Source organism: Alligator sinensis, unplaced genomic scaffold (assembly GCF_000455745.1).
Source record: "Alligator sinensis unplaced genomic scaffold, ASM45574v1 scaffold872_3, whole genome shotgun sequence".
Classification (NCBI taxonomy): domain Eukaryota; kingdom Metazoa; phylum Chordata; order Crocodylia; family Alligatoridae; genus Alligator; species Alligator sinensis.
Window position 1 is genome coordinate 912,078 of NW_005842137.1, and position 20,177 is coordinate 932,254.

General features: G+C 45.1%; 1 protein-coding gene across 1 annotated transcript in view; it reads right to left on the bottom strand.

Annotated features, from left to right (window-relative positions):
* The window catches only part of SLC26A8 (solute carrier family 26 member 8), a 32,879-nt gene extending 14,062 nt beyond the window's left edge, over positions 1-18,817 (bottom strand). Inside the window, exons 1-11 of the mRNA XM_025206055.1 lie at positions 18,674-18,817; positions 17,309-17,553; positions 14,118-14,257; positions 11,503-11,619; positions 9,803-9,978; positions 8,487-8,651; positions 7,692-7,841; positions 5,682-5,764; positions 4,157-4,304; positions 2,960-3,073; positions 877-954 (exon numbers count right to left, since the gene is read on the bottom strand). Coding sequence (XP_025061840.1) covers positions 877-954; positions 2,960-3,073; positions 4,157-4,304; positions 5,682-5,764; positions 7,692-7,841; positions 8,487-8,651; positions 9,803-9,978; positions 11,503-11,619; positions 14,118-14,257; positions 17,309-17,553; positions 18,674-18,817 — 1,560 coding nt within the window. The remainder of the gene's footprint in view (positions 1-876; positions 955-2,959; positions 3,074-4,156; positions 4,305-5,681; positions 5,765-7,691; positions 7,842-8,486; positions 8,652-9,802; positions 9,979-11,502; positions 11,620-14,117; positions 14,258-17,308; positions 17,554-18,673) is intronic.
* Positions 18,818-20,177: the final 1,360 nt, after the last annotated feature.

The window sequence follows — 20,177 nt, forward strand, 5'->3', positions numbered from 1 at the left end:
ACTGTGTCTCCTCAGAACTGTAGAAGGGTGTGAGCTGAAAAAGGGAAGTTAATTCAAGCTGAGGAAGAGTAATGAGGCTGAGCACTGGAGCACAGCCGCCAGCAGGAGAAAAGGCGTTGCCCATGAAGAGACTGCTGAGCTGGGGGAACCAGAATCTGCAGAGGGCCTGTGGCAGTAAGGACTGTAGTGCATGGCTCCACTTGACAGATGGCCTGCAGTGGTAAGGACCAGGTGGCAGAGGGACTGCAGTCGTGAACGGCAAGTGGAAGCCAAAATCCCAAAATAGGGGCAGAGGTGAAGACTTCCTGAGAGACTGAGGTAGGAAGTGGTCCAGGGGGTTCTGCGGAGCTATGAAAGGAGATTAGACTGTGGAGTTATTCTCACAGCTGTTCAGGACCATTGTCTGGGACCCAGAGAAAGCAGTGGTCCTCAGTCCTCCTACCTCAATCTCCACTTGCTGCGATGGGTGTTTTGATGCTGCCTACCAGGCAATTGCGGGAGTTACTGCAACAAGTGGCTGGAGCAGTGCACACACTACAAGAGAATGCGAGACCATTCATGGAAAGAACCGTTGGGTATGTTTAGGCTGATGAAAAACTGTTGGGTGCTGCTGCCTGGTGAAAGGACTATGCGAGCAGGCAGAAGTACCCATCTCCCGACTTTTCACACTAAACTGGTAGAGCTGAGTGAGATGCAACATATTTTACCTGGAGTTTGAGCCTTCCCAGAAATAGGGGAGTCTGAACCTATAGTTTTGATTTGATCCAGTCCCTAGAAACATTTCACTGTAGCTTAATCATGACTCATCCCTGAAGATCCTTTCTTATTCTTAGTCATGGTAACAACGTACTTTCATTCTATTTGATGCTTACTTACATTGGGCAGAGCCTGGAAAAAGTATCCTAGTTTCTGCACTAACACCAGCATTATGGATGCTCCAATCAGTGCTGCAAGCTGAACACAAATATTGTATTAGAAATGTATTAGAAATATTGTATTTCAGAAATGAATTCCCAAAGTCTCAGGTTGTGTAGCTGCCTGCAGTGCCTCTTCCTGAGGCATTAAAGGAATGCAGGTTTCCACACTTAGGTGAGAGACAGTTCTTACATAGTCCCTCCAAAACTGCAGGTTTTAATGCTTCTGTGAGCTATCCCAGGTGGAAAATGGACAGATAATAAGGAGTTTCCTCAAATAGTTTGAATCCTGTCTTGGCCAAAACATGGGCAGTCTGAAGGCATATCTCAATACCTGTAAGAGTTTGGCCACCACTGGGAGCAGATAATCAAAATTACCCTGGCAAAACATCTCTCCACTGGTGAGGTGCAGTTGGTATAATTGCTTTGAGGAACTAAAAAGGTTGGGTCATACTTTATTCTGAAGTTGGCTGTGTCAGATTGACTGACTAACTATAGGGCTTTACTTCTGACTAATTATTCCCAAAATTCTGGTACTCAGCTACTCAGTGAATATATGCCAAGTCTGGGAGTCTAGCAGGTCTTATGGATGTAATAGTCCTGAGACCATAAGGATCTTATAACTGGGAAACCAGAGCTGGTGCAATGCTTAGAGCCAGTCTCTGTAAAAACAGCGATAGAAAAAGCCTTAGCTCTCCTGCAGGCTGAAAACATGGAGAGATTACAACATAATTAACATCTTGGGTGGCAATGAAACAAAAGGTGAGTATCCTTACCATCAGACACACCTATCAGAAACCATTAGGTGGCTATCCTCAGAAATGAGACTAGGCATTGTGAATCACAAGTGAAGGGAGGTGCCTACATTCCTGAGAAGGGTGGGAATTCAGGTACACTGACTTTTCCTACTGGCTATCTTTAGATGCCCTGTGGGATGCCAAAATCTAATTGCTCTTTGGCACCTCTGAAGTCTGTCCACGGATTGTACAGGAAGTGTAAGCACCTAATCTGGTCAAACTGAATTATCCTCTGCAGAAAGGAGCCTAATACTTCAGCACTGTAACACCTCTGAGCAGGCACCTAATTGAAATGTTTTTTTTTAAATTTAAATTTTCTGTATTCCAAACCCAATTAGCCAAAACAAATTCCAAATCTGTGAGTCAGTCCACCCCCATCTGGGGCTTCAGATGTTCCCAAAACCTTTGGCAGGTATCCTACTTGCAGGCCCAAGCCTGGAAGCTTGGGGTTCGGATGCCCCTGAGTTTCATTTGCCCCCAGCTATATGGCCCCAAGGAGCAAGCTAGGGAGGAGTCTCCCATTTCCATAAAGTGGGCATAAAGCCAAGGTTAACTATGCATTACCTATGCGGGTACTATCCCATGCCAGCAGAGTGGTCTTCCCCGGGTGTAACTAGGAACCCACCATAGTGATCATGGTATTTCCCCTGCCAGGTAAGCATAGGACTACACTTGATCTGAGCCCTCAAGAGGCCAAGAAATAAATCTAGCTTGTAATCTTTTATTACACAATCACATACTATTCCTTCTTCATGACCTGTATCTTGTTCACTGTACACAAAGGACCACAAAAGCAGCATGGGGACAGAAGTTACATTCGTTGCATGATCAGCCCCTTGAAAGCACTCTACAACCATGCCCTGACAAAAGTGCATGGCTGCAGAGTGCTTTAAAAGTGCCCGATTGCATGACAAATTAACCCTCATGTGAAAGTGTCTTCATTAACTTCTGTCTGATTGGGGCACCCACCCTCACTCCAGCACAGGCTGGGCAAACGCCAGCCTGAGCTCCCTCCACACCCCTCTCTTTTCCCCTCTTCCACCATGCAGACGGCACTGGAGCTGGGAGGCTGGGTCAGTTTAACTCATGGAGCTCTCTGTGAAGTGAAAAATATTTTTCTGTGAACAGAAGTTTGTAAAGTGTCTGAATGAAAAGCAAGCCCTGATGAAATCATAGCAATCTAGACAAGTTTTTGGAAGCCTGACCTCATGATGGGGTGTTGCACCTCACAAAACTAGATCAACTTACCTGTGTTTTCCCACCTGTTTTCTCCTGAATGACAGTCCCAGAAAGAGCAGAGCTCACTGTAAAGCTCTTGAAAAATGAACTAAGGACATTGGCTAGCCCCACAGCTAACAGCTCCTGTAAAATAAAAAACAAACAAATGACATGCAACCCCCAAACTGGCTACTTATCAGAGCAGAAGCGTTCTGAGAATTAAACTTCTGCACATTCCCAATTGCTGGATGTCTGCCTGTGCTGCTACACATAGGGAACCTCCTGGAAAGCAATGCCTGCTATGGCTACACAAGCTCCCTTTCATAGCACCAGATGTTTGCAGCTGATGCTACAACAGGACCATATGGCCCCCAACAACATCAATTCCTTCTTTAAACAAGTCATTTGAGAATGAACTCTAAGTCACTGAACTAATAACATCCTAGCTAGTGAGTAACATGTCTCAGTGCAGTCTAATATGCCCACATAAATATAATCTGGAAAGGGGCTTCCCTTCATATTCCTCCACAAAGGCTATGCAAGATGTTATCCTGACTTCCTAACTGCCTTAGCTCTGGCTGAAAAGGGCCTCAAATCTTCCTAACAAACTAAATATCAAACAGTGCAAACTACCTCCCACTGCTCCTATGGTGCCATTGTTACTGCGCCGTCATTTAGTACTTCCTAAAGGAAGTTTAGGTCTAAAGCCTTTGAAAGCACCCCTCTGGACAGAAAAAATCCCATGGGTAGATCTAGAAAGGAAGGAATCTGGGCTGCTTAGCTCTTTTATAACCTCAGCTAATGTTTTAATGACTGTACAGTCCCAGTGCTCACAGTGCTCCATGCAGGTCCTCAGCTTTGCTGGCACCAGTAAGAGGTACATCCCACAAGTAGAAATATAGAGTTACCGTATTATAGAAGCAACAGATATTTTAGCTCAGCTTCTCCCTCCCCACACTCCCCAATTTATCTCTGTTCAGTTGCAAAACATCTCTATGAACGTATGATTGGTTTCAGGAAGGTTGCTTATTGTGTTACCCCCTCATCTCCTGTCTTGCTTCAGATAGCCAGGATTACATTGCTCTTCCTCCCATGAGAAAGACAGCCAAATTGCTGTAAGAGCACTAGTCTAAGTTTTTGCTCTGCTCTTCCTACCACACTCTCAGATATCTAGTGACTTGGATAAGTTTGGCTGGTTTAGGAAGTATGTGGGGGCTCTGGTCTTACCTGGTTGCTGGAGATGTTGTAATTGTGAATACAAGCATACCTCTTTCCCACAAAAACAAGAAGGAAGTAGCTCACAATAGCCAGGGAGAATGAATGGAATACAATCCTGTTCAAATTGGATAAGTCTGGCAGCGTAGGCGGCAGAAACCTGGAACAGCAGAGAACTGGTAGTTTTAGTCTCCTTCTGTGCAATATGCTTATGCCCATGACCAAAACTGAAGACATACAATACCCCATAGGAGAGGCACTAAATGCTACAGAATTGGACACCGCTATCTTTGACATGTGTGAACAGCAATGTGATTCAGTAAATGGTGTGGTACGGTATGGTCTTTAAAATGTTAGGTAAGGGAGGGATCAAAATGCTTACAGCTCACCTCTTCCCAAGCAGCACATGTACAACAGCTGGGCAAGATGCTAAGCATTACCTTATGCACTCGGCAGAGGCCTGACCAATGCACACAATGACACTTCATATCACATGGGATGTATGAGATAGTTATTGGCTTGTGGTATATCCAAACTCCCTTAACTGTCTTTGACAGCACAGGCTGTTGCTATTTGCAACAGCAGTAAGTATATCCCCCAAATCCCACCTCCCACAGACATTTTCCTTTGCCAGGACAGGATGGATCCTGGACCTTCCATCTGGTTTTCACTGCTAATTTTCAATATCTCTATACCCCAGTTTTAACAGGTATAGAATCAAGATACTTAATATATACATTGCAAGGATATTATGGGTCTTAAACTATTAAGGTTTGAAAATACTTTAACTTCACTGAAAAGAAAGCCTCATTCACTATTCATTGTATGGAGGCTGAGCAGGGGAAGTTCAGAAAAATAAAAGAACACATCCAAGAACCTTGTTCTAGCCACATAAAGGACTGAAAAGTGTTGTTCCATCTACCTTTTTCACTGACTTCACTTTAAAACAAATTAAATTGTTCCATGGTGGGAGGACTTTTGAACATAAGCATCAGTAAAACATTGTATAATCAGAGGACATATGCTGGAGGCCAGGTCCAGCTAAAATGTTTTTCCTGTTGTTCAACAGTAGGGACAAAGATTTGTCCCAACAATTCTCGTGCTTACTGCTCCTATTTATTTATTTTAATGTCCAAATTACTCATGGTGCTTTTAGTAACAAAGCACAGTTTCATATCTTTTATTTATTATTTGGGCTTTTCAATATTGGCAGGGAAAAATAGGTGCCTTTATTAAAAAACCCTAATTTCCTTCCCTGTATTAAAAATAAACCCAGATATCACTAAAGCAAATTTTAGAAACTGAATTTACTTTTTCTTGTATACTCTTGTTTACTTTTGCCCTTATTAGTTTAAACAATGGATTTGACCTAATTTTGTCTCTGGCGGGGCTATGCATAGGCCTGTGCTTGTTGGGATAAAGGAGCCTTTGCTTCTATTTCACCAGTATAAAATCTGTCTGAGTTAGATTTCAGGAGGGAGTGAAAGTTCTCTCTCTCTCAACATTATAATAAAATTCATAGCTGGAGATTACTAACCTGAGTGGAACCATTTTGGCTACAACTTTACTGGATTCAGCACGGAGAGGAATATAATTAGAGATGATGGCGATTGTGACAATCTGAGAAATAAAAAAAGAAAATTATGACATTGATTGTAAATTTTTTGGGGGGGGGCAGGAACTGTTTCTTCATGCATGTTATGGAATCTTCCCTACAAAATATGCCATGAAAAAGTTGGGTTTGTTTTTTTTAATTCTATCGTAACTAGAAACTCTTTGATATTCTGCAGAAAGAACCACAGGAGCTATATTCCAATGTAAGAGTGCCTTTAAATCAAATTTGAAACATCCTTTTAAGTAAGATTTTTTATTTCTGGCCCTCTGAGCCTTTTGCAGGTGACAATGATCGTAATGTAGTTATATCAAAGGTGCCCTATTACAGCAATAAAATGCATTTCTAATTCCGACCTAGTTTATTTTTACTTGACAAATTCTGAACAAAGGACTGAAGATTTTCTTTCCACAGTTGTTAAATTATTTAGAAAGCAGGATGGATCCCCATTTACAATCCCCAATAATGGGTTTCCAATGGTTCAAATGCTCCATATTACATAGAGGGCACCAAATGGCCTTTAATTTTGCTGAAGTCTCTGTTGGACTCACAGGGTGTGTCCACACATGCAAATACGTGCACTTGCAGCAGCTTAAAAATAGGAAGCAGTGCAAATTTGAGCTGGGGCTTTTTGCCTCAGCACACGTGCTCAGACCTGCACTTTGTTGTGGAGCAAATTGTGCCACTTGGGACAAAATAACCCTGCCTGGCTCCTTTGAGATCTGCAGCCGGGGGGAGTTAGAGCCTGGGACCAGCACCTGTGCTGTCCCCAGCAGTATACAAAGCTGCCCTGTCCTGGCCCCATCCGTACAAAAAGCTGCCCTGGCCAGCAGCTCAGGGCCAGGCCATGATGACAGGACCCAGAGCAGGATGCAGGGACCGTGTGCTGGGCCCAGCCGGTTCGGGGCCTCTCTGCCACCCGGCTGGGCCGGGTCATGGTGGCAGGACCCGGCGCAGCACATGGGGACTGTGTGCTGAGCCCAGCCAGGTGCTGTTGCCCTTGGGGCCCCTCTGCCACCCGGCCGGGCCAGGAACATGGCAGCAGGACCTGGCGTGGTGCGCGGGGACCGCACACCACACCCAGCTAGGTCCTGCCGGCCTGGCCGGGCCGGGCAGCAGGAGTAGCCCCAGGGCTAGCAGGACCCATCTGGGTGCAGCACGCGGTCTCCGCGCACCGCACCAAGTCCTGCTGCCATGGTCCTGGCCCGGCTGGGCGGCAGGAGCAGCCCCAGGGCTGGCAGGACCCCTCTGGGCCCGGCACATGGTCCCCGCATGCCATGCTGGGTCCTGCTGCTAAGGGCCCGGCCCGGTGGCAGAGGGGCCCCAGGGCTGGCAGGACCTAGCTGGGCGTGGCACACGGTCTCCGCATGCTGTGCCGGGTCCTGCCTGTGTCCTGCTGTGCCTGCGGGGCAGGGCGTTGCGTGCAGCGGGACCTGAGCCATCCCTGTGTGACTCGCTAGTCCGGCTTTGCACCAGAGCAGGTCACATGGCTCCGGGAGGCATGGGTCCTGTGCATCTCTCCTGGAGCCCTGCGACCCGCTCTGGTGCAAAGCCAGACTAGCGAGCTGCACGGGGCTGGGCTGGGTCCATACCCCCTGCAGCCCCGGGGACATCCCCCCTGCCACTCCCCAAACCCTCTCACATCCCCCTGCCACCTCTCACCCACCCACACCCATGAACCTCCCCCCCCTGCCCCCACTGACCTTGGTGGTCTGATTTTCATGTAACAAGGAGCAAGACTGAGACAGAAACCTAGCAAATCACCTGCAAATCAGTGAAACAGCTAATTTCGAAACTCTGAAGTTCCTGTGTCACAACATTGCACTCAGACCACCATGTTCAAACCACAAGATTAAGTTGTTTCTCATACAGTAAGTTTCTGCTGCTCTATATACTCATTTTAAGCATGACAACGGAGGTGTGGAAAACACTTACCATGAGAAGTTCCATAGGAAATTCAATAGGATTATGCTTATAAGTTATCTTGATACATTTGCTGACCCGTAGCATGACTAGGCAGACCAAAAAAATCAATATACTGGTGGAATTTGCCTTTGGCAGTGCCATACTGTAATACAACAGATTCTGAAAGGGAAATGGTATAGAGAGGATCAGCAAGGGCTATTACAGACATTTGCATGTTCCAACAGAATGATAAATGGATGCTCTTGTATTTGAACTGATAGGCCCACCTGATACAGAATTAAGTATCTTTAGTGAAGAGAGGGAAACAGATGGTAAAAACAAAGCAAAATATATTTTCTCAATATCTCTACAGTCTTAGTAAAAAGGGGAAATTTAGACTGGCTATCAGAAAGAGCTTCCTACCTATGAGGGTGACTAAACATGAGAACAGATTATCTAGACCAGTTCAAAACTTCCAAGGCTGGAGATTCCATAAGTGCAGGTTAGAAATACACTTGGATGAGTTGGCTTCAACAGGGGAGATCCTGTCTAGAGTGCGGGCTTGGGGGAAACTAGATTACCTCCTGATGTACTTTCCAGCCCCATTTTCTATAATTCTATATGGATACTCCATATATACCGTATTCCCTCTATCCTTTTACCATCCAAAAAACCTACATGACCTGTACAGCACATAAATTGAGATTTGCATAGATTTCCCTTAGCAACTGACTCGCACTGAAATGATCTTAATTTCTGAAGCCATTTCTACCTTCTCCCTCCAAGATGCAAACATTTCTTTGAGCCAAAATTGGGTTTACTCACATAGAAAATGGCCAAGGGTCCCACGTGGAAGTCAATCACAATCCCAAAAATGAAGGTGAACTGGGATACAATGACATGCAGTGCTGCTGCAGTGAGGTAAGCATCAATGAGGGTCTTTGGCAGATAGGTTGTGACAAAGCCCAAGCAAAAGCATCCTAAAAGCAACTGAAAGGAAGGCAGGACAGGAATAAGAAGCTGGTAGCACAAAAAAAAAAGTGTGTGTTCCTAAGCAAGCCTTTTGTCACGTGTAGTCATTGTATCTCCTACATCTTTTTTGCACGATAAGTCTAAAATACTACCAAATCAGAACAGTAGCCATTTGTATCCCCCTTTGTATATGCATATATAACTAGACAGACGTGAGATAGAGCTAGTTACTCATGTTAGTCTGAAGTCAGGCAGAAGTCAGGGTGAAGATGCATTTTATAGACTAACTGAATCAAGATGCATAAGTTTTTCTGAGCAAAAACAGCTGATGAAATGAGCTCCTGCTTACAAAAGCTTATGCATCTCTGATTTAGTTAGATAAAGGCGCATCACTAGAGAATAGGAAAAGGAAATTCTCTGAGCCCCATGTTCTATCAGATGGATTAGGAATAACTCCTAGAGTAAAAACGTGGATTTAACAGATTAAAATTGAGTACAGAAGTCAGGAAGTATAAAAGTAAATTCTTATAATAACGCTGTAGTTGGAAAAAATAAAATAAAATACAAATATCAAAAAGTTGAAATGCAGAATTAAGGTTAAAATGTACAAGTGACCCACACATTTCAAAGTATGAAAATCCACTGACCAATTACCAGGCTATCTGATATCCCTAGCAAGATCCAAGGCTGAATAAATCAGGATCAGTGAGCTATAAATAATCTTAAAGGTGAGGTCAAAATGCTGAGATTGATGCACCAGAAAATGGAGAGCCAGTGGAGAGTGTAAGATGGGAGTGCGTGTGTAAAAGAGACATGATGAGAGCAACAGTTTGCAAAGGGGAAGTTTTAGCAGTTGTGTTTTGAGTGGACTAGAGAGGAAGGATTTTGAGATGTCAGACAGGAGATGCCTGCAGTAGTCAAGAACGGATAGAAAGGTTTAAACAGAAGTTCTTGTTGTACTGACAGAAAGAAAAAAATGATACAGGAAATATCATGGAGGAAGAGATTCCAGGATTTGGACATATCATGACTATGAGAGTCATGGGATACAGGTGCTTTGAACATATCATAGACCTTGGTCAGAAATCAAGGGAGAAAAGAGAGACACCCTCATATTCCAAGCAGTACAAAAATATTCAAATGTATTCAAAGACACATCCCACTTTTACCTGAATGATCCCAGTCAAAAAGGTTGTCGATGCAGTAAGATTTAAGGCATCCAGGTAACTCCTTATATAATTCTCATCTGAGAAATTGGCAAAACTATGATTAGGCGAAAGTGACAGGCTGAAGTTCAGAGTCTTCACAATGTCTGCCACCATTGCATTCAGGATGCTGAATGAGCCTGGGACCAACAGAAGCAGAGAAGAAGAGACATATGATTCCTGCAACCAAGATGAGTGTCTGAGTCACAAGTCCATGGTTCCTTCTCTCATCATCAATCGGTGCACTAGACTCATCCCCATAAGTGCACATTTTAATATCTGCCTGTAATACCATTAAACAACTAAAAGTTGGCCATCACTGACTCCCCAGCCTAAATGATTAGGCATCCATTTATAGTTAGGTCAATTGGAAGTGGCCTCTGGCACAAGTCCAGAGTGGTGCTCACACTCACACCTCTGGAGCTGTAGCAAGATATCTTAACTACCCTACAAACGTAGGTTCAGCCTCTGGAGCGTGGACTCTCCAGGACTTCCTTCTGATTCTGGTGGAGACAACCTGCTGGTTCAGGATTTCTGTCTCCTACTGATGATAGAGGCTTCCTAGTGAATGCCCAGAATATTTTGCAGGTATGTGTTTCACAAGGCCTAGTTTCAGAATCATGTAACTGAGAAATAATTAATGCAAAGGTTAGAACAGAGGTAGGCAATCCCTGGCATGGGTGCCAGAGTGTGGCATGCAAAGGCATTTTGCTTGGCACATGCACCTCAGGACAGATGGTGGGGAAAGAGCTGGGGCTGCTCCTGGCACACCAACATTTTACAAGTCAAGTTTGCAGGTGTTTTTGGCACTCTGCCTAAAAATGTTGCCAACTGCTGGGCTAGAAAGCAGTTTTAAATATACTGACATGAGGAAAATCCCACAAATGGAGAAGTAACAGTGTTTACTAGTTAGTTTCTATCTTTTTTATTGGCTAAGTGCAGTACTAACTGTAAGAAGAGAACCTGTAATCAATACACAAAAGAGAAAAAGGTCTTGTCTTTTCCAATGAAATGTCTTAAAGGAAAGCAAAACAAAGAAGTAGGTATAGGACTAGGGCTATTGCCAAAAACATTTACCAGGACTATTTATTTATCTCCGGGGTGCATTTCTTTGTCGATCTTTCTGTTTCTTTTTTTTTTATGCGTGTGTGTGTGTGTAGGTGTGCACAGTGTGCATACAGTACACCGTACATAGTTAGGGAAAGTGAACTGTCAGGAGCTCAGTTGCAGCAAGTTTCTACCTAGCCCCAGGAGCCAAGCTGTGATTTACAGCCATGCTCTGAGTTGTGGAAAGGTAATGGAGGAGATTGTTTGGTGCTAGCCCAAGAGTGTGTGCAGCTTACTCTTCCAAGGTACTTTGACTCTCTCTGGGCTCCTATTCGTAACAAGGGAAGCCCATGCAAGAAACTATGTGGAATCCTTTCTCTCTTCTGCAGGTGTATAGGGAAGCCGACAAGCATCCAAGTTCATGCAGCAAGTCCGTTACAGAACTGAGACGCAAGGGACTAGGAATCAAGATGCTCACTCACAAATCACGCTGCCAAATGTGATTAGATAGGTGAATGGACAAAGACAGGTATAATGACCTCCTGCATTTCCACAGGACACTGTGAGTGACCCCATATGACCTGTAGACCCAAGTTGTAGTACAGAGTAAAACTTACCAATGGAGATATGGCGTGAGGTCCCAAATATGACATATGTTAATGAGCAGCAGAATGCAGAATAAAAGCCATTGATAATTGGCAATGGTAACCTGGTTAACAGAACTCCCGACAGCCCTGAAAGAGAAACATCAGTTTCCAATGGAAAGTGTACCTTGAAGGATCTTTATTTTCTATTTTTAAGTGAATTTTTCATGGTGAAGGTACCAGCCTAGCAGCCCTGAAGGAGGAACTTCTGTATCATTATAGGACCAATACAATATAACAGCAGGGAAACAAGTTTCTCTCATGCTACCCTGCTATTGTCTCAATCTGGGTCTGGAGAAACCGTCTTCGGAGGCAAGAAAATAATTCATTTCCCATGGTCTATTCTGTGGAGAGGATAAGAAACAAGATTTTCAACTATGGGACCAGTTAGTACCAAGGTAAGTGGAGGGGTTTGTGACATGGGCTCTAGTTAACTGGACTGAGAACAAGAAAGTAATTTTATTTAGGCCCCCTAATAGCAACCAGGTGGTAAAATTTTATGCAACTAACAAGTTAAATTGTACCAAAAGGTACAAACATTTGGTTTTGGCCTAATGTTTAGTTTCTGCTCATTTGAAACAAGCAGTCCAGCAAAAGCAGGTGACTATTAAATTTTCTTTGTAAATTAATAAACTATAAGTAGACTAGGAAGTACTATTCATATTCAGGCCTGGACTAGATTCAGAATGAGGCTTAGGCTTGAAACCAGATCAGGTCTTGAGTTGACAACTTTACTGATCAGAACTAGAGGTTTGTTTTGTTTTATAAATTTTAGGTTCACAAAATGGAAATATTGAGAATTTAGTTGTTCTCCTGATAGCTCAGGTATACCCAAATATAACTGGAAAATAAATCTTTAGGATGGTAACACTGGGGCAGGTTCAAACCCAAGGCTTCTAACAAATTCAGATTCAAGCTTCCTGCTCAACTTCTTAGTAGCATCTGATCCTTAACATGCAATGTCTTTTATATAGTCTCAACCTGACCTTCAGAAACCGTGGGACAGATCAACCTAAGGATGGTCCTAGGGAGACCTGATCAACATCATTATCCTTTAGAAAACCTCATTCTTGTCAAAAAGAAACCCTGGAATGTTAGTAGGTATGTGCACATACTAAGTTGTGATCAAAAGTATATAAATACACGTGCCAGTATTCACAATCCTGTCTGCAACAGACCACAAAGTCAGTTAAATGTACAAAATATCAGTTTGTAGCCCACTGTATTATTTATAATATTACAAAAGAGGTAAGGTGAGCGAGCATATAGCAATTTAGGGTAGAATATATTACAGTTCATAGAATCATAGAAAATGAGGGTTGAATGGACCTCAGGAGGTCACATCTAGCCCAACCCCCTGCTCAAAACAGGACCAGCCCCAACTATCTCATCCCAGTCAAGGCTTTGTCTAGATGGGTCTTAAAAACCTTCATGGATGGAGATTTCAAAACCTCTTTGGGTAACCTGTTCCAGTGAGAAAGTTTTTCCTAATATCTAACATAGAATCACAGAAAGTTAAGTTGAATATTCCAAGAGCAAGCATGGTAAGTTCAAAAGTAAGGTTAAGTGTAAAAGAGACACACACATAATAAGTTAGGAACACAAACACAACACCCAAGTAATCTTAACTGCAACCTGGAGTGAAGCTTTACAATTTGGGCGAGTCATAAATTTTCCAGCAAAAACTTGTATCAAACAGCACCAATTCACTTAGCCTTAAATATTTCATTCAGAACATCTCAGTTTTGATGAAAACTTAATTATGAGGCAACCTTACTTGGAGTCCCATGGGTCATGTCCAGACAAGCTTGCATGTGCAGTGTGTGGCACCACAGATCTGTCTGCAGCACTGCAAACTGCACACGTCACACATGCAAGCGTTCCCTGTGCTGCTAATTTGTAGTGCAGCAGGGGGGTTTTTGACACCAGGAGATCCTGGTGCCAAAAACACTTGCGCCACAAAAAAGTGGGGCAGTGCACATGGTGACAGCATGCACTGCCCCAAACTGGAGCCTGGCTGGCCAGAGCCATGCTCTAGCTGCCGGCCAGGCTCCGCACACCCAGATCACTACTGCTAGAGCCCCAGGAGGCCCTCAGGAACCCAGATGCTGGCCCCAGCCTCCCCTACCCCACCTGGAGCATTTTACCCTGTACTAACCCTAAATGCAGGGGTGTGCACTGGGGCAAAATGCAGTAGCATGAATTTGTGCCAGTGCTTTTTTTCCTTGCAGCAACTGCGCACCCTTGCTCATGGGGACACAGCCAAGGTGTCTGCTCTAGGACCAAGGATGATGGGAAGCTGTTAAGTACCTGGAACTGGAGCGCATTCATCTAGCAGTTCTGACCTGGAGCCAGGTCTACTGGAATCTCCCTACAGCTGTTTAGTAAAATTAAAAATCGTACTCATTTTACTGCTAATTGGACTAAGGGACTGCAGATTCTGGGAGCTGTCCATTTGCCAGAAATATTAAAATAATTTGGTTTAATTTAGCAGAGCTAGGTAGTTAGAAAATAAGACAGAAAATAAGAATATAAATACAAAAAGGATAGAATCAAGAAGAGGAATAATAGTGTTTTTCTTTGCTTACCTTGAGGAATTTGGACCAATCCCACACTTATACCAGCATGCACATCCCCCAGGAGCCACTCTCTGATCCGATATATACACAACCAGTTCAGGATGGGAAACAAAGTATGCACGAACTTTCTGAATCTTCCCCAGGAGAATCTAAGAGGAAACAGACATGTTACATATGTGTGTGTTGAGCACTTCCACTGTTTTGCTTTTTTCTGGGTTTCTGCTCTCTCCATGCTCAGAACCCAGACAGCTATGATTAATCCTTTGCAAGCCCTAAAAGCATATAATGTGAATTCATATAATAAGAATACACTGTAATGATTTCTGTGTGTGGTGCCCCATAACTGCAAATATTCCATGTTCTGCTCAAGAGATTAGCACACATTAGTTTGCAAATGCAAGAGCTCACAACCCTGGACATGCTGACTGCTTATTCCTGGTATCACAGCAGCAAAACATAAGGTGCATTGATTCTGGTTATAGGTGGAAAATAGAAAATCATAAAGTCCCGGAAAATAGAGGTGAAAAGACACCACTCACTTCCCGTATCTCCCCTGGGGAACAGTCAATTGTGTTTCCTGTATGAAATTCTCTAACATGAGTATGTCAAACTTACAGCCTGGAAGAAAGATCCCACCTATATAGTACATGTATTGCACATGAGCAATATGCAATGTGCATGCCTCGGTCAAAGTCTAGTACCCAAACTTAAAAAAGTTGTTATATCTTCTGGCTGCAAACATATCATTTTTAAATAGTAACTAAGTGTAACTGAGGAGTGCCTGCCCAGGTCTGTAGGCAGCCTGAAGCAATGACTTTGAAGAGTGAATTCCATTGATCCAACTGGAGTGTCAACTTTAAAGCCTGATCATGGCACTTCTGTACCAACAGTGACTTTTTAATAACTAGTGTTGAAGTGATGTTGTAGCTGTGATGATCCAGGAAATATGCAAGGCCTGAAGTACTGTATTTGGCACCTGAAACTTCTGGTTCATCCCAACCATACAGTTAGTTCAATAAAGCATATTGCCCACAATAAATCCTTGCCTCTTGCACATTTAATAACTGTTAATTTAAGCACATGGAGTGGGCCGTGCGGTGCAAGTAAGTATGCTGGGTTGGTAACTGGGAATTAAATAGAGAAAAGAAAATAGAGGATGTTCATGAAATAGGGAAGTGAGAAAGAACCAGAAAAAGGAATATGAGGAAGCAAAAGAAACAAAGGGCAGAAGTAATAATGTTACTAAAAGGAGGCAGATTTTGTCACTGAATGATGAATGCACCAATAAAAGACTGAACAAATAATGTTTAGTTACAACGTAAAAGCAATAATTTATCTTAATCTCTGTGAAAATCATCTACTGATGGCAGTAGGACCACATGCACCAAAATGTGAACTCCAGCTCACAGACCACATTTAACCCTCTCCACCAAATAGGTTTGAAACCATTGCTGCAGTAGTTTGTTCGTTGCCTTTCCCTTTTTGTTAAATATCCCAAGTGATGGTGCTTTTCACAAACCAACTGATTTTATTATTAAGGGTGTTCCTGAGTGAATGAAAAGCTGGAAAAGAAGCAGTGAATGAATTTGTGCTCTCATTTACATCAGTGTAACCCTATTTTACTTCCATTTACCTCGGTGAGATTACTGGGGATTTACTTGAATGTAACTGAGAGCTAAATCTCTCATAGTTTTGTATTAAAAATTGTATTAACAGTTTCTCAGATCTGAGCAGGCTGGAATGGGATAACATTTAGATAATTAAGTTCACTTAGGTGTCTTACAGGTGGAAAAGGATCGAGTCCTTTATTTTTGGTGAACTCTGAGACAGACTTCTGAGAAGTGATAAATGCATCTTTCAGATGACTTGGTGTCCACTTTTTTATGCAGACAGTGGTATTTAGGTGCAAAAGGAGCCCATCTAGTACACAACTACTGTTCCTTGTAGGTCAATCCACAGAGAGGTACCTGGTGCTATTTCAAAATAAATCAAACCTGACACTCACAGGCACCCCTGTTTTCTCTGATGAAGATGTAGTACATCCAAATAAAGCCAGAAATGAAGTGGACATGAACATAACTCAGGGACAGCTCAAGCTAGGTGCCAGCAGCATCAAACCAAATTAAAAGGGAAACTGATAAAGTGGCTCCCAAACTTTAACTGGTTATGCTTTCCCTGATGGAAGAACAGGGGACATTCTCTGTTAAAAAACGCTGCTATCTGGTGCACGCTGTTAGGAACTCACCATAGACGGATGGTTTATAACAGGAGAGACACCCCAATCCCAAGAGCCAATGCTCCAAAGAGAATTTGTGAGGGTTCAACTTTCCCATTCTTTTCAAAGAATAAAAGGCGGGCAAATGGGTTAGAAAGAGGGTATCAAAGATACAGCCCACAGACCAAATCCAGGCCACAGAGCTGTGTCACCAAGTCCGTGTGGCTCCTGGAGAAGCCTTTTGATCTTCTCCAGGAGCCACAGGGGTAGGGTAAGTAGAGGCAAGGCCCACCATAAAAATATCAGGGTATGGAGCTCTGTTGGGGATGTGTTTCAGTAAGGGCTGCATTAACCTCTCCGCTCCCTGATCTGATACAGCACTGCTCACCCCACCACTGCTTGCCCACTGCTCGCCTTGCCACTGGAGCTGGGTTCAAATTCGACCCAGAAGATTTCTTGCTGGCTGGTTCTAGCCTGAGAGGAGCCCTGCTGTCAGGATGTGGCCTGGGGGCCAAGCACATCTGACAGTCACTCCTGGGTGAGAGCAATTTTTGTCAGTCCTGCAGGAAAGCCAGCCAGCCTCTCGGTCCTACGAAGAGGGAACCGAAAATGGTATCTGGAGAATTTAAGCAACCAAAATAGCAAAATCTACAAAGCGGAAAAGCAGACGTAACCTTGTATCTAGCAACTCGGGTGGCGGGAAGCCCTGAAACAATTGGCAGGGTTCCTCCTCACCACGCACAAAACCTTGGGCTGATGACAAGTCTGAGACAGACGTTCATAATGGACAGAGACTGGCGTGGACTGTCGGCTGTAGCGCTGTGCTGAGCTTCGCCTCCCACTCCCCAGGCATGGAGCTCTGTAGCGACTATTTGATTTCAGCTGTTATTACAAACTTCTGGTTTTGCATTGACAAGTAGCAGCAGAAGGACAGCACCTGACAGAGCCCCTCAGCTTTTTCACAGATTTCCAGAAAACAACTCACCTACATTGGACCTTCCTTCGCTGGACTCGAAAGATTTTGAAATCCCTGTTCTTGGGCGGGGGCTCGTGTCTTTCATAGGTTCTCTCAAAGTGGTCTTCAGTGCGCAGCCCCCTATTGATGTGGTAGCTCCTTGATTGCCTGTGCGGACCGAAGGGATGACTGTCTGGCTCCATCTGGTCTCGGACGTCCGAAGGCGCGGGAACCCCCAATGCCGGCGAGCAAAATGAAAGCTCTCGTCTGCGATGCTAAAGAGAGGAAAGAGGGTCACGGACCTGAAATGACTCTTCAGATAGTTACACTGACTGAACAGACCAGGCGTCAGGGTCGGTAATCGACGCCCGGGGCCGCCCCACGCAATCCGCAGAGTTAAATTAGGTTCTGGCAGCTGGAAATCCTCTATCTGCCAAGTGCAAGCAGCAACCCTGACGCGGCCTGCGGCACCGCCTGGTCACGTCGGGGCAGGATGCGATCCCGCTAGCCCTGTGTTGATCTCTAGGGCCTGCGAGAGCAGTGCCCCAGCCATGCCGCTGAGCCTCTCGCTCTCCTTCCCGCCCTCGCAGGCTCTGCCCTTCTCATCCCGTGAGCCCCTCCTTCCCATGGCTTTCTCCGCCTCCTTTTTTTCCTCCCTCTTTGCTCCAGGCCTCCCTCTGCCCCTCGCCCCTCAGCCGCTGGGGCCGTCCCAGGCAGGCTGCCCACCCTGCCCACGGCAGCGCAATGGCAGGCGCTGGCACGGCCGTCCCCTCAAAGCCGTGGCTCGGCCAACTGCCAGCCCGGGGGGAGGGGTGGAGGATCTTTCTGGAAGGCTCCCACCCCAGGAGGGCGCCGGGTCGGGTCGGGTCCCCCTCTGGGAGGAAACTGCGGCTGATCCACCCCCGAGAGAGGGCGTCTGACTCCCCACTTCCACTTCTGCCCCAGGTGGGATGAGAGCAGAGTCCCAGGTCTACCCGCTCTCCTCGACAGGTGTGCAACACGGGGGACGGCTCCCAAGAGCCTGGAGAGGCATCGCCAAGGATCCTGCGCAGCAAACGGGAAGGTCGCGGCGCAGACGCCAGCTTCCTGGCTCCAGCCAGCGTTGCCAGCACGGTGTGGAAGCAACTTTGCCGGACTGGAAGTTGCGCGCGGGTGTCCCACCCCCAAAACAAGTGCTCTGCTCCCAGCTTGAGCTCTCATGGCAGCCAGAGGAAATGTTTTGAGGACACATTCAAGAACATGGAGGCCCACATCAAGAGCTGGGAGCTGGCTGCTAACTGACCCCAAAGGTGCTGCAACCTCAACCAAGCGGCAGCCCGCTCGAGGTAAAGCATCTGGACATGTAAGCAGAGAAGAGAGAGTGGAGACAGGAGAAGGAGAGGAGCCCCAACCTACAGCCGACTCCCCCCTGAAGAAAGACCTGCAACATCTGCGGACGGGTCCGTGGCTCCATGATTGGACTCTTAAGTCACCTGAAGACCCAGTGATGAGGCATGGTAGAGATCGGCCTCGAATCAAGGGATTGCTGCTGCTGACCATTTGAACTGCGCAGGGTAGTTAGACTTGGCTTGCGCACACATTGCAAGTGGCAGGACAGGCGAGATCCAACCTCCTCCCTACTTATAACTTCTCAGGGGAGCAGGCTTCAGTCCCACAAAGCCAAACTCCAACACCGGGGATGTGGCTTGGGTGGGATCACGATCAAATTGCCCTGGACAGGGCAAATACCACACAAATATCACTATTCCTGTCTCAGGGAGAAGCGGAGGCTTGACCTCACGCCTCAGGTGAAGTATAGCACGGTCCACGGTCCTAAATTCAAACTCTGCTAGGCACTGGTTATTTGTTGGTTGACCATTGCTCATCTCTTTACTTTCTTCTTGTTTTAATTCAGGCTCAACTTCAGCGCTGCTTATTAGGACGTGCTTTACTTGAAGTGCTTATTTAAATCCAGTTGGTTTAATCTAATTACCTGAAACATGCTTCAAGTTAAGTATATCCACATCTGCTTTGGCAGCATGCCTTGTGCAATGCAGACAAACACAGATATTCCACTTCCCTAAAATATTAATAGTGCAGAAGGTGCATGCAATGGGGGCCCAGGCCCAGGACACACTGGGAAATCCACCTGGGGGACAACTATCATTGCAGGTCTTTCAGATGGAGGACACTAGAGGCCAAATCGGCATTAAAAGGAAGGACATGGTCACACCAAACTGGGACTCGGGCTCTCCTAAATCTGCTTCTGTGCAAATGCGTCAGGTATCCAGGTTGTAGCTGTAAAGGTCTAGAGGAAAAAGCAATCAGGGTCCGTGGACAGAAGTGACGTCTTTTATTAAGATTTTTTTTGCAAAGATCTTGTTGGTTTAATTGCAAGCTTTCAGGCACAAACACCCTTTATCAGGCATCAGAGAAACACCTTTCATACAGGCCTAAACCTGGATACCGGACGCATGGAATATGTTGAATTTTAGCTGATTTTTTAAATGAAATCTTCATATTTTCCCAAGCTGGAAGCAACTGCGACCACCTGAAACGTGAGATCCTGCTCCTGCCTTTGTTTCAAGGTAATTCGCATCCTCACAGGAGACCTGTCCTTAACAACTACAAACCGCTGCCCTGAGTTTTCCATCCATTGACCCCTCCATAAAATCCTGTGAAATACGAACTTTCATTTCTACCCGGGAGAACTTTTCCAATCTTTTCTCTGATGCCTGATGTGGGTTTGTGCCTGAAAGTTTACAATTAAAGATTTTTTTTTCTTTTTTTGCAAAAAAAATCTTCTTGGTCCAATGAGAGATCACTTCTGTTCCCTGGCCCTGACGGCTCCGTGCAAATGCCTCAGCGAAGGTCGTTCCCACTCGCGGGTTTCTTTAGCTGATCTTACTCCTGCAACCAC